Source organism: Aulonocara stuartgranti (genome assembly GCF_965226115.1).
Source record: "Aulonocara stuartgranti genome assembly, chromosome: 18".
Lineage (NCBI taxonomy): Eukaryota > Metazoa > Chordata > Actinopteri > Cichliformes > Cichlidae > Aulonocara > Aulonocara stuartgranti.
Window position 1 is genome coordinate 21,526,957 of NC_138954.1, and position 13,352 is coordinate 21,540,308.

The 13,352-nt window shown below is 44.6% G+C and overlaps 1 protein-coding gene across 2 annotated transcripts; it reads left to right on the plus strand.

Annotated features, from left to right (window-relative positions):
* The first annotated feature begins 274 nt into the window (after positions 1-274).
* wdr47a (WD repeat domain 47a) lies at positions 275-13,314 on the plus strand. 2 transcript variants are annotated; one of them, XM_082513447.1, is made up of 17 exons: positions 275-531; positions 1,661-1,830; positions 2,188-2,271; positions 2,424-2,508; positions 3,909-4,040; positions 4,150-4,326; positions 4,413-4,924; positions 5,062-5,179; positions 6,912-7,093; positions 8,614-8,859; positions 8,965-9,028; positions 9,403-9,560; positions 9,930-10,099; positions 10,188-10,358; positions 10,459-10,590; positions 10,748-10,966; positions 11,731-13,314. In XM_082513447.1, the coding sequence occupies exons 2-17, from the start codon at positions 1,673-1,675 to the stop codon at positions 11,871-11,873; spliced, it is 2,751 nt and encodes a 916-aa protein (XP_082369573.1). In that variant the 5' UTR covers positions 275-531; positions 1,661-1,672; the 3' UTR covers positions 11,874-13,314. The 2 variants fall into 2 exon arrangements, with proteins under 2 accessions (XP_082369573.1, XP_082369574.1); XM_082513448.1 differs by lacking the exon at positions 275-531 and adding an exon at positions 553-670.
* Positions 13,315-13,352: the final 38 nt, after the last annotated feature.

Consider the following 13,352-nt stretch of genomic DNA (forward strand, 5'->3'; position numbering starts at 1 on the left):
TAACTGAAGTAATTAATTTAATTAATAGATTGATTTCTTTTTTTAAAATTATTATCTTTTTTTATAGATAGATACGTCCCGTATACTAAAGGGGTCACACATGGTTTATTTATTCTTTTTCCTTTAAATATGTGTCTTTACGTTCAAGAAGGCAACAATAAAAAAGCCTCACTGTATGCACACCTTCCCTTCACAAAATGCCATTATCTCTATAATACACTGTTTAATGCTGCTGATTGTGTGAAGTTTGGCTGTTTGCTGGGTGGGTGGATGGATGGATGGATGGGTGGGTGGAGGCGGTGCCCCTGCAGGCAGCAGACAGGCAGGCAGGCTGGGCAACAAACAGACCGCAGAGAAACATCCAGCAAGGAGGGGACACCGTCAGAGACCAGGAGGAGGAGGGAGGGACCGACAGACACCGAAACAAACGGCGCTGACAATACCGCACCGGTACCGTCGTGACAGCGGCTGTGGGCAGCACGGAGCGGCGTTGAGGGCCAGCGTTTTCATCCCCTGTATGTTCAGAAACAGGTGAGGGTAATGGCAGCACGGCGGAGGGTTACTGTGGTCGGTGGGGACGCTGTCAGTGAGCACCCCGCCCGCCCAGCTAACTAGCGGATGATGCCTCTCTCCCCTCGGCCTGGCTGAAGCTAGTCAGCCAGTGAAATTGGTCAGCTTTGTATGAGCTCTGTCACTAACTAGCTGTTTGATGGTTTTGCCATAATCCGGAGGCTGGATCCAGGACCTATATAAAGCTAACAAGTAGCCTAAGCTTCTTATGCTGTTTGACTTGTGGCTTAGTGCCAGTGTTATTAGCTAGCCATCTCTCAGGCTAGCTTAGCGGTACTGCAGTGCGTGCGTGTGTTTGTGTGCCTGGCTGTGATTATCTGGAGTTTTATAAATGAAATCTCTCCGATCTCGACAGACAGCCATCAGTACACCAGAGGCTACATAGTATCACGACAGTCATATAACGTGCTGTTTTCTCCAGTGTAAACACAACCTCTGAGGCGGCACCTTAATGTTTTGACTTCAAACCTCTGTTTTGCCTGGCTTGTATGTTTTAGCGTGTTTAACACATTTACACAGACTGGCACACAATGACCTCTGTTTTTTTTTTTTTTGTTTTTTTTTTTGGAAGACTTAATGCAAACCTGTAATCTCAGTCTTAAAATCTACTTTTTACAAGCTTCTGCATTTGTTTTGCCTGCTAAAAAAAAGGCCCTAAATTAGTTTCATGTTTCATCCTGAAGTCACGGTGCCTGGCGATGCATTAAAACTAATCCTACTATTTTATCCTCAGGAGGTGGACAGTGTTACCCAGAATCCAGTTAATATAATATCCAAAGCAGTGAGATTTGTTCTTTTCAAAGAGAATGAATCTTCTTCTTTTGCCTGCTCCCTTTAGCAGCTCCTCTTCCTCCATCTCATCCTGTCGCCACCATCCTCCTCTATCACGCCTACTCTGCATGTCCTCAGTTACTATATCCATGACTACACTACATCCTGTAGTTTTCCTCCTTTGTCCGATATAGCCACGATCCCTCCTCTGCATATGTCCAAACCATCTCAGCCTTGCCTCTAACTTTGTCCATGGTTTTCACTCCCAACCTTTTTTTAATCATTTGTGTTTTGCTTTTTTTCATCCTGTAACTGGCAGCCCGTCGTCACAATGACAGCAGAGGAAACCATAAATGTGAAGGAGGTGGAGATCATCAAGGTGATCCTGGACTTTCTCAACTCCAGGAAGCTGCACATCAGCATGCTCGCTCTGGAGAAAGAGAGCGGCGTCATCAACGGGCTCTACTCAGACGACATGCTCTTCCTCAGGTAAGTGAACTCAGTGGTCACTCTGTACAGACTAGATACAGGTGTGTAAGAATTACTGTGAAGTAGGAGCAATGGGAAACTGTTCCAGTCAGTCCAGTAAGTTTAGTGTTTCTGATAGCATCTTCTATGGTGAGGATAGTGTAACACTGCACCTCCACACTGGATGTTTGAGTGCTGCTTTGGAAGTAAGCCAGTCTGCTGAATCTGAGTATTAAAACACATTTTAGTGGTTCACCAAATAGTGTCAAGTTTCTGTTATACGCTGTCATTTTGTTGTAGTAAACACAAGATATTCAAAAAACCCTTATGTTACCATGAGTCTTCTCATTCATAGGTCACATAAATATTTTGTTTCAGGCAACTGGTCCTCGACGGGCAGTGGGATGAGGTCCTGCAGTTCATTCAGCCTCTGGAGTGCATGGACAAGTTTGACAGAAAAAGGTGAGGCTTCCTATTCTTTTATTGCAGCTTTTCACATATTCAGTTCATTTTACCTATTTGACACTTTGTCGCTGATAACTAAAACAAACAGGCGATGTAATGTTTTCCTAAGTGTATGTAAAAATAGTAAAAGGACTGAATTTTGCCACCAGGTTTCGTTACATCATCCTCAAGCAGAAGTTTCTGGAGGCTCTGTGTGTGAATAACGCCATGTCTGCAGAAGACGAGCCACAGCACGTAAGTCAGAAAACTAAAGACTGTCATCAAAACCTGCCAAACAAAACCTGAATTTCCAACCTTTATAGCAGTCACGTGTTGTTAGGCTGTGAACAAGGTGGGCCACTGTCAAGATAAAAACAGGTAAAAACTGTTTGTAATGTGTATTGTTTGAAAAGGAAACCGTGGAAGTCTGCTTAAAAGCTCTCTGCTTATAAGTGGGTGGGTTATGTGTGTGGGTCTGTGTTTAATGGTGGCAGCACTGACATTTAAGGAGTGACTGATGGCCACACTGCGGTCAGAGGTTATCTGGATTAAGCTCTTTATTTGCTCCTTTGATGAAGTTGTTTGCTGTTGTGGATAAAACACTTAACAAAGATCATCTGTCCACCTGTGACAGCTGATTATGACTGTTTTCTCCCTCCTTGTTCTGGATCGCATACACCAGTAGGACAGCGTTAGGAACAAGGATCAGGAACACATACTTTATAGGCTAATGCTACGGTGGTACAGTGGTTAGCACTGTTGCCCCCCAGCAAGAACGTTCGGGGTTTGACTTCGCCGGCCGGGGGCTTTCTATGTGGCGTTTGCATGTTCTCCCTGTGGTTGTGTGGGTACCTCGGCTTCCTCCGACATCATGTTTGGTTAATAGGTCGTAGTTACAAATGAGAGCATGAATGGTGGTCTGTCTCGATGTGTTAACCCTGCGATGGACTGGCAGCCTGTCCAGTGAGTACCCCACGTTTTGCCCAGTGACAGCTGGATTGGGTAAAAGGAAAATAGATGGCTGGATTTCTTGGTAATAGATGGGTTATTACATGTACCAGACCAAAAGAGTCCAGACATATTTAACTTTCAGAGCCTTTTTAAATGTTTTGCAGAAATAATATGTACATAATAAAATATTCACATTGTCATAAACTCCCCTGCTGAGGCTATAAAAGATTCATATGAGAGATGATTCTAATTTCTCTGTTAGTCCTAATTGCTAATAATTTGAAGTCAGACACACACTATTTTGTATAATCAGACAACCAGACTTGCATGAAAACTCCATCTATCCTCTCAAATTAGACTAGCTGTGAGTCTGCTGTAACATGATGTAGTTGTGGATGCTGCCTGTGATGCTTTGTCGGAGCCATCGTGTCCTGTTAAACTGGATTAGCTCACACTTCTTTGGACATCTGTGCATATCGTGTACTAGTGAGCATGCTCACAGTTAATATTGTAGCTGGGGGTGTGTATTACTTGTGTAACGGGCCTGATTGTGTGCTGGTGGTGATTTTTCAGCGCGTGGCAGTGCGAGAGGGCAAAAACCAAAACAATAGTGTGCTCTTTGAGAGAAGATTGATTCTGTTTTTTAGAGGAATCGTCTCCTTGATCATCTGTTACATAAAAATATATATTTCATGTGTTTTCAGCTGGAGTTCACCATGCAGGAAGCTGTCAAATGCCTCCACGCCCTGGAGGAGTTCTGTCCGTCTAAAGACGACTACAGCAAGCTGTGTCTGCTCCTCACACTCCCTCGCCTCACAAATCATGCTGAGTTCAAGGCACGCAGTCTGCTGTTACAGAATAAGACTTGCATAATATCGAAGCAGCAGGAGGAAACTGTCTATGTATTTTCTTTTGTGTCTCATTTCTCTGTTGGCGTCCCCTCAGGACTGGAACCCGAGCACGGCCAGAGTTCAGTGTTTCGAGGAGGCCTGCACCATGGTGGCCGAGTTCATCCCCGCAGACAGGAAGCTGAGTGAGGCTGGATTCAAGGCCAGCAGGGATCGACTATTTCAGCTGCTTCTCAAGGGAGTCCTCTATGAGTGCTGTGTCGAGTTCTGCCAGGTGTGAAACGCTAAAATTTAACGTAAAGACTGCGGCCTGAGTGAGTTTGTGCCTCTAACCGGTCTTTCTCGGACGCTTATGTGCAGAGCAAAGCGACGGGCGAGGAGATCACAGAGAGCGAGGTCCTCCTGGGCGTCGACATGCTGTGCGGTAACGGCTGCGACGACCTGGACCTGTCGCTGCTCTCCTGGATGCAGAACCTCGCCCAGACCGTCTTCTCCTGCGCCTTCGAACAGAAGCAGCTCAACATCCACATAGACCGCTTGGTCAAGCCTGCTAAGACTGGCTACTCTGATCTCCTCACCCCGCTCATCAGCAAACTGTCGCCATACCCCTCCTCCCCCCTTCGCCGCCCGCAGTCCGCTGACACCTACATGTCGCGCTCCTTGAACCCAGCGCTGGACGGGCTGTCCTACGGGCTCTCCGGCCAGGATAAGCGAGCGAGCGCCGGGGAAATAGCGCCGGGTAAAGGGGTCTCTCCGATGTCCCACTCGTTTGCCAACTTTCACTACCCGGGAGCAGGAGGGCAGAGCTTGAGCAGGAGTCTCATGATGGAGAGCTCCGACTGCCACAGCATCTTTGAGGAATCCCCTGAAACGTAAGAGCTTAGATTTGGAGCTTAAACAGATTTCCTGTCTCTAAATCTTTTCCTAGAGATACAAAAAGGGAGCAAGATCCATTATTGATGTTGATTTATTTGATTGATTTTCTGGGGTTTGTGTTTTCTCGGTGAAGGTCGAGGACAGACACACCTGTGGATAAGATGATGGGCTCAGCTGGAGCCCAGAACACGCGTCCTGCCTCAGCTCCGGGCGAAGACGCTCCGTCAGCTGGTTCTGCTGACAGGAATGAGGTAAACATCAGCGACTTTTGCTTTTTGAACTGGTTAGGCCTGTTGCATGCGAACACATTTCCAAACAAGTGCTGTGTTTTATTAAGCTTCCCTAATTGTTTTCTTTCGTTAATGGGTGTTGCCTACAGTACCAGTTCCGATTAGTCTGTATTTGGTATTTTAGTCTTTCTTCACTTCTGATTGGCAGCCCAGGTTTTGTTATCTAGTGTGGATGAGAGTGCATTAAGGAAATCGTACATACACATTTGTATTATGTTTTCTAAAGTCATCACTAGCTATTTAAACATTAATAATATGCTCTGTAACGATCGCTTTGTGTAACCAATGAGGCTGGTGGATCCAGGTCATGATCCGGGGTCAGTGGGGACATGTGGCTCGAGAGCCTAGGAGCACAGCCACAAAAATGATTCATCAGTGCCCTCGTGTTGCCCGTAAACACATCGTGAACACAGTATCTGTGTCTGTCTGTCACATGGTTTCTATTCTGGGGCCTCTTGTGCAGCTCAGTGTGAAGCTGGTGCTTTCCTCTGCCTTCCCCGTCACCTTGGAGACACACAAAGAGGCCAGAAACAGAAGCAGACTTTGGGACCTCTGTGATCTCACAGTCACGTCCCTGCCCTCTCTTCCTCTCTGTTCGCTGTCCCTTTTCCAAGCTGGCGCGATGCCAGCGTCTCTGTCCTCCCCCCCAACACCCGGTAGGTCTGTTCCCATCAGATTGCGAGGACAGGAAGCAGAGGACAGAGGGGGGAAATGATCTGTCCTCAGCTCCCTGTCTGACCCCTCCTTCCTCCGCTGATACCTGAACTGGCGCGGAGCAGGGGTCACATGATCACACTTCTGCCTTTGAGCAGTGTTGAAGCTGCCTACACCAGGCAGCTTCAACACTGCTCAAAGGCAGAAGTGCACAAACCAAGCCACACCGGCTTGGTTTGTGCAGCTTTTTCTTTTAAAGCGTTACATTAGAACAGTTTGCATTGTTTCTGCGTGAGTTTGGATGTCCACTGTAGAGATGCATTATGTTGAATATAATGGAAAGTACATGTCAAAAAAAGTAATTTGTTTTTGGCTGATATTTCGACCCGGTTACTAGTTTTTAGATCAAACTGCTCTCAACAAGTTTTGTGATTTCATTTTTTTCTTGAAAGTTTTTTTTTCTTTTACTCCTCAGCTGTTAAAGGCTGCTGGTGTATTATTGTCACCTTACTGGGCGGGGGGCGTAATCACCCAAGTTTGTGAATACGGTAACTCAAGGATGAGGCGACCTAGGATCTTCAGATTCATACCCTAGAATCTCAGTGACCTTTTCAGTCAGAGGTCATGATTTCTGGAGCGCATCGCTGCATAGTCTTCACAAATTCAGTGTACTTGAGAAGGCAGACATCTGTGACATCAGCTGATCTACAAAACTGTGCAATTCACAGTGAAACAATCTGAATGGAAATCTGATTTCACATTGAACTGAACCTTTAAAATGAATGAAGCAGTAGAAGAAAGTCACGGTTGATGAGTAGCTTCATCCAAGCCACCATCATCCTGTAAACTTCATTATGGTGATCCTCTGCGACGGCAGGCCGGGTCAGGTCTGGTGGAAACACATTTTGATTTCATGGTTAGTTGCAACACCATGTTTTACAGGTTATCCCTTCAATTGTGTGCAACATGATGCAGCTCAATAAAAAGAAAGGTATAAATAATGTGCTTCTAATATTAAATATTTATGCTTCATTCCCAGCTTCGTGACTCAACAGAGAAGTATGAGGAGTTTTATCGCCAGCGCCTCCGCGTGCAGCAGCACCTGGAGCAGAAGCAGCAGCAGAGGCAGATGTACCAGCAGATGTTGCTGGAGGGAGGGGTCCAGCAGGAGCCCCCGCCCAGCGACATGCAGCACAGCCTCACAGAGAAGTTCCTCAACAGGTACGAACGCAGCGAACGAAATGACTTAAATGCTCTTTGCAAGATGAGGAATGTGCGTTCTCTGTTTGCACATTCAGCCAGAGGTGTGGTTCACACAAAGAAACAAAAGCAGGCGCATAGACATGGACGGGTGGCGTCTACTTCAGCACTATAATCATGCTGTTTCCAAATCTCTCTTATTTGTTGAAGCTCATCCTTTCATTCACATAAACTTTCTTATTCTAAAGTCCCGTCCTGCTTTTTTGTATCAAGTCAGCTGAGTCAGCTAAACTGCTGACTCAGCCTCCGCAGGTAACGGCCTGATTTTCAGGGCTTCCTGTTGGGTTTTTGGATATTCAGGCCAAGACTTCCTGTTTAGTCTGCCGGCCATTGTTTTCAAATGTGGATAAAGTGATAAAAGTTAATAAAGCAGATTCTCCATTAAGCATTAGTCAAGTTTGAATTTGAGCAAATGCAGTCTGCCTTTAGCGCGACTTTATGCCTGCACATGACCAAAACCTTCAAATGTTATCGGTCATTAGAGCCTAACAGATGATAAATGGAAACCAGAAAGCTTCCAATACTAAAAATTTTGCTTGCTTGCAGATTCTTCTTATTCATATACAGATATCTGTCTGTAGACTGCATAACCAAAGCATTTTAAAAACTGAATTCTTGTTATTTCTTGTTATATGCAGTTGATTTATTCATTTAATCTCATCCAGCAGCTATATATATATATAGCCCTGCAGATGTTTCACTGTAAACACGTGAAGGGTTGGGTTGTACCAACAGTGCAATGCAGTAGCTTAAACTGGGGAGAATGGACCAGATCCCCAAAATGAGACTTCATCTCACAGTTCGGGGAAATATGGTACAGACAGCTGTTCAGTCGTATGGCGCACTTGTCATGGTAGTTGTGGGACAGCTTGCTGAAGTGAAGCCTGCATGACATTGACCGTCGTATAACAGCAGAGGAGCAGCTGTCAGAAAAGGTTAACATATTAAGGCTCTTAAAAACGACGAGTCCCATGTGGATTCGCTTGCATGGCACACCCCCTCCTGTCTATACTGCACCATCTGCTCTAATCAGCTACAACATAACACATGGGACCACCACCTCATGTGTGTTTGTGTTGTACACAATATTAGACACAGTTTCCTCTCAAAACTGCAGTAGCATTATGTTATATGTATATTTTTACTGTATGTTCTCTAACCACAAAACCACTTCAGTTAGCTTCAGCTCAGTGATTAAAAATGAGGTGACAAAATAGTTTTTTGTTTTTTTTTCTTCTAGCGGGACAAAAGCTCTTTGATTTGCCCTCAGAGACATCCTCCCCATCCTCCCCATCCTCCCTCTCCCAGTCTACGTAGCACTCTCAATTATTCACAAGGCTAGCTGTGAATAATTACATTAATATTTGAGTTTTCCTTTGTAGTTCTAACCAGGCTGTCGGCCTGCAGGTACAAGTCTTTAGTAGAAAGAAGAAAACAAGTTGCCTCTTTGGAGACAGAACTCGTGTGTTTGGTTGTTGCAGGTCCATCCAGAAGCTGGAAGAGCTCAACGTGGGGATGGAGAATTTGGGAGAAGAGGTAAAATCTCTGACACAGCAGTGTAATGGCAACGGGAACACGCCCGCCTCCGAGGACAATAACAACCCTCCGTCTGTAACCCCCGAGCAGAGCCGGACCCAAGGGGGAGGGGTGCTCAGCAGCACCCCGCAACGCACCGTAGGGGGTCGGCCTGTGCCGCCTCCAAATGAGTCCCCTGTCGCCACAATGAGGTTTGTGAGTTTGCTTTTGTTTGTTTTTGTTTTTTAAACCTGCTTGTTGAATTACTGGCCCCTGTTTTTTGTTTGTTTGTTTGTTTGTTTGTTTGTTTTTTACAGTGGGCAAAAACCAAAAGGAGGCCAACAAGGTGACTCTCCAGGCTCTTTATCCCGAATTAAAGAGGTAGGGACGGACACACACACACACACACACACACACACACGGTGACAGCAGAATGACAGCCGTCATTAGAAATAACAGTTATGACAGACCTGGTGTTAATAATCAGTTTCAGGTTGTTACTCAGGTGTTACCCTTAGTTTAGCTCTGACCTTGTGTGGTGTGATTTTAAAGTTCAGCACATTCTCTGTTGTTTACATTGTACTTTAAAATGATCCAGTGTAATGCTAATTTGGCTAAGCGGATTATAACAGTTTTATCTGAATGGCAGTGATGTCACAGCAGTATGCATGTCATAGGGTAGAGAAGATCAGATGAGATTACGGTGCTGTAATCTCATTGCTAATGTGTGTTTTTCGTATATGGCGTGTTTTCAGGGTGACAAACCAAAAAGCCTGTTTGTACCGGTGCATTCTTTGGAAGACACTCAGGCTATTCGAGCCGTTGCCTTTCACCCGTCTGGAGCGCTGTACGCTGTGGGCTCCAACTCCAAAACGTTACGCGTGTGCGCTTATCCAGAGACGCTCGACACGAGGTAACAAAAATCAAAAAAGTGAATGTTAAATGTTAACAGATGTTCTCTTTTCCATTTTTTTTTGTTTAGTATGATCCATCACATCTCTGTTAAAACCCATCTTTTTGTTTCTGATCCTTTAAAATATGAGTGAAAAGTAGACTTTTTAGTACCTTTTAATGACCACATAACAGCCAGCAACTAGATGTGCAATACACATTTTTCCCTAGCGACTGGTGGTTGCCATGTGGTCACTGATCTGTCAGTTAGCTTATAAACCTCTCTTCCATATTAGTTAAAGTTAGTGTGTAAATAGTTGGAAAGTTCAAACCAGTAACTGTTTATTTTCATCTCTGCATACAGTAGCTGACCACCTTTTCCTCTCCTCAGTGGTTCAAGTCCAACAAAGCAGCCGGTGGTTCGCTTTAAGAGGAACAAACACCACAAAGGGTCCATCTACTGTGTGGCCTGGAGCCACTGTGGGCAGCTGCTGGCTACAGGCTCCAATGACAAATATGTCAAAGTGCTGCCTTTCAGCGCAGAAACGTGCAACGCCACAGGTAAGTGTCCTCAGCGTGAATGTGTGGTGGTCGTCCCGTTTGTGGCATTGCCAGTGTTCTCATTTTTGTTTATTTTTGTGCATCCTAGGCCCAGACCTGGAGTTTAGTATGCATGACGGTACCATAAGAGACCTGGCCTTCATGGAGGGGCCTGAAAGTGGAGGAGCCATCTTGATCAGTGCCGGGGCCGGAGACTGTAACATCTACACCACAGACTGCCAGAGAGGACAGGGTCTGCACGCCCTCAGTGGACATACAGGTAACTGCTCCATCCCTCCATCTGTCCAGCACAAATCAAAGTGGAAGTCAGAGAGAGTAAGGATGATGCTGAAAGTGGACAATGTGTAATCTCTCTTCAGGACACATCCTGTCTCTGTACACGTGGGGAGGCTGGATGATCGCTTCCGGCTCTCAAGATAAGACGGTGCGTTTCTGGGACCTCAGAGTGCCCAGCTGTGTGCGGGTAGTGGGAACTGCTTTCCATGGCTCAGGTTTGGCTCGCATCATGTGTTTCACCTCTTAATATAGCAAGTGTTTGGGAATTGTGAGCCAAGATACCAGAAATAGTAAATGTTATCATTGGTTCTGTTGTTCTCGATTTGAAAATAATGACAGTTCATACAACGACACCCCTTCTTTACTACACAGGGAGTCCTGTTGCCTCAGTCGCAGTTGATCCTAGTGGCCGTCTCCTAGCAACAGGACAGGAAGATAGCGCATGCATGCTGTATGACATCAGAGGAGGACGCATCGTCCAGGTGTACCGGCCGCACACCAGTGACGTTCGGTCCGTTAGGTTTTCCCCTGGAGCGCACTACCTGCTCACTGGTTCCTATGACACAAAGGTTGTGGTCACCAACCTCCAAGGTATGTCTACCTTCAGAGCGCATACAGTGGTTGCATCTGGATATGATGTGGTATAGCTACAATAGTTAAAACATCTGTAACAGCACTTAATTCAATAGAATCACTTCAAACAAAGTTTAAAAATGTTTCATTAAAAAGCCACTCTTGTTTGATCACTAACATCTGGGGAAAAAAACAATCTTTTGAGTCTTAATAATCAGAAGTAATTGTAATAATAATAATTATAATGATGATGATAAGTATGCCTGTTTTATAGAAGGTTTCCCCACCTCCTTAAATAAAATATAAATTAAAAGGATGATTGTGAGATTGGCTCCAGGTCTGCCACTAGAGGGGACTGAGTTACATCATAGGTGCATCACATTTGGACGTGTCCAAGTTTTAACCATTGAGCTGTAGATTCGAGGTGAAGTTGGAAGAATTTGGAGGTAATACTCCTTTATCATTATTCCATTCATTTTGTGCAATGTCCCAACATTAAACAACCCAGAGCAGGATGCTACCACCAGCATGTTTGACAGCTGGTACAGTGTTCTTAGGGTTGAACGCCTCCAAATATACTGCACCTCTTGTCACTGTGGCCAAATAACAATCTTTGTCTCGTGTGACGGTAAAGAGTTTGGTTTGTCCATGTGGGCAGCTAGTTAAGATGTCGCAGATCCTTTAACACCACATATTAAAAGATTTAAGAGTGTATGTATATATTTGAGGCCACATGTTAGCGCGTGTCTGATGGTTTTCTGCCTCCTCCTCCGTCTCTCTAGGTGACCTGACCAAACAGCTGCCTCTGACCGTGGTGGGAGAACACGGTGACAAAGTGATCCAGTGCCGATGGCACACACAAGACCTGTCCTTCCTCTCATCCTCTGCTGATCGCACTGTCACACTTTGGACACACAATCCATAACACACACACACACTTGTATGCGCACACACACGCACACACACACACATACACACAGAGCCAGTTGTTTCTATCTGACACATTCCCCTAAAATATTACTGCTCCTCTGCATTGTAAACACTGACCCACCCTTACACACACACACACACACACACACACACACACACACACACACACACACACACACACACACTCATAGGTACACAAACTGGTGAACAAGCCTTTCCCTCCTGTCTGTAGTAAAGCAAATGGGACTCACACCCGGGACACATCAAAAGTACACTTGTTGCATGTTCTCCTTTCTTGATCACCACACTGAGGAGTAAAACTGCAGGATTCTTCGTCGTTCTTCGTCCTGTAATTCGCCCTGCGTTTTTGCTCTCTGCTCACACCAATCAGTTGCTGCATGTCCTTTTTCCTAAAGGGATGAGTAGGAGAGACAGGACAGGAGTGCTTTGTTCATGATGGTGCCTTCCTTGAGTTCTCAGTTTCCATAACAAAAAACAAAAAATCAAAAAATGGTCCTTTTTTTAATATCAAATTTTGTTAAGTCATTTTGAGAATCATACATTCCTCTTTTTGCATATCATTATTTTTTACAGCTGGTGAGACGCTGCTATTGTTTAAGAAAGACAAAAATTTGATGTAAAATGTAGTTTTTCCAGTGTTTCAGTGGTGAGCTTTTCCTCTCGGGAGGCCGAATCTATGGAAGTCAGGCTATCTCGTGCTTCCCCGTGGGGTGTCTAACATTACTGTATGCACTGTATTACTGCAGCTCCAACTGTGTAAACGAGCTAGTGTGTTTAAATTTAAAATCAGTGTTTGTTTTTTTGTTTTCTTTCTCTTTTTTTTTGCGCTGAAGCTGTTCTGGTGTCTTTGCAGTGGCTTGCTCGTTACTATGTTAGTATCAAAGGGAAGTACAGCATGTGATTATTGGTTGGGCACCCTTGCATACAGTTTGGATTTGGCTGTGTTCAAAAGCTTTGGCTTGTCTACTGCTGTGTGTGTGTAATGTCAGTAGATGGCAGTCTTTTCCCCAAACAAGGGTCTGACCGTATGCACAATGGATTCTGGATGGACGCACGGGTGTTTTGATATTTATTTAGAACCAGTGTTTGGGGCATATGCATATTATTTTATTTTTTATTTTAACCTGCGCACTTTGTCCTTTTAACATCGTCTTCTAATATTGACTTACTTGCAGAGATGCATATTTAAGTTTATATGTTAATGTATAGTATATATTATTTTAACAATGAAGGCCAAACTAATACGTACATAGATGTATTTATTTCAGTTGTGTTTATGTATGTACAGTTAGTTTGTTTTTGAAATGCTAGTGGCTCTTGTATTAAGCCTTGTTTTTAAAAGTGACAGATGAGTTCAAGCTAACTGAAGTCTGACTGCTGGTACTTTCAATAAAGTGTCTTTTACACAAACTCTGCATTTTGTGTTTTGCTTTTCTTCTTTGGATTAAATACT

What these genes read in the sequence shown, in the direction of transcription:
- wdr47a (XM_082513447.1), top strand. Translation starts at nt 1,673, where the DNA reads ATGACAGCAGAGGAAACCATAAATGTGAAGGAGGTGGAGATCATCAAG. An exon ending in CAAATCATGCTGAGTTCAAG is followed by an intron (nt 4,041 to 4,149) that starts GCACGCAGTCTG and finishes GCGTCCCCTCAG; the next exon opens with GACTGGAACCCGAGCACGGC. An exon ending in ACAGAGAAGTTCCTCAACAG is followed by an intron (nt 7,094 to 8,613) that starts GTACGAACGCAG and finishes TGGTTGTTGCAG; the next exon opens with GTCCATCCAGAAGCTGGAAG.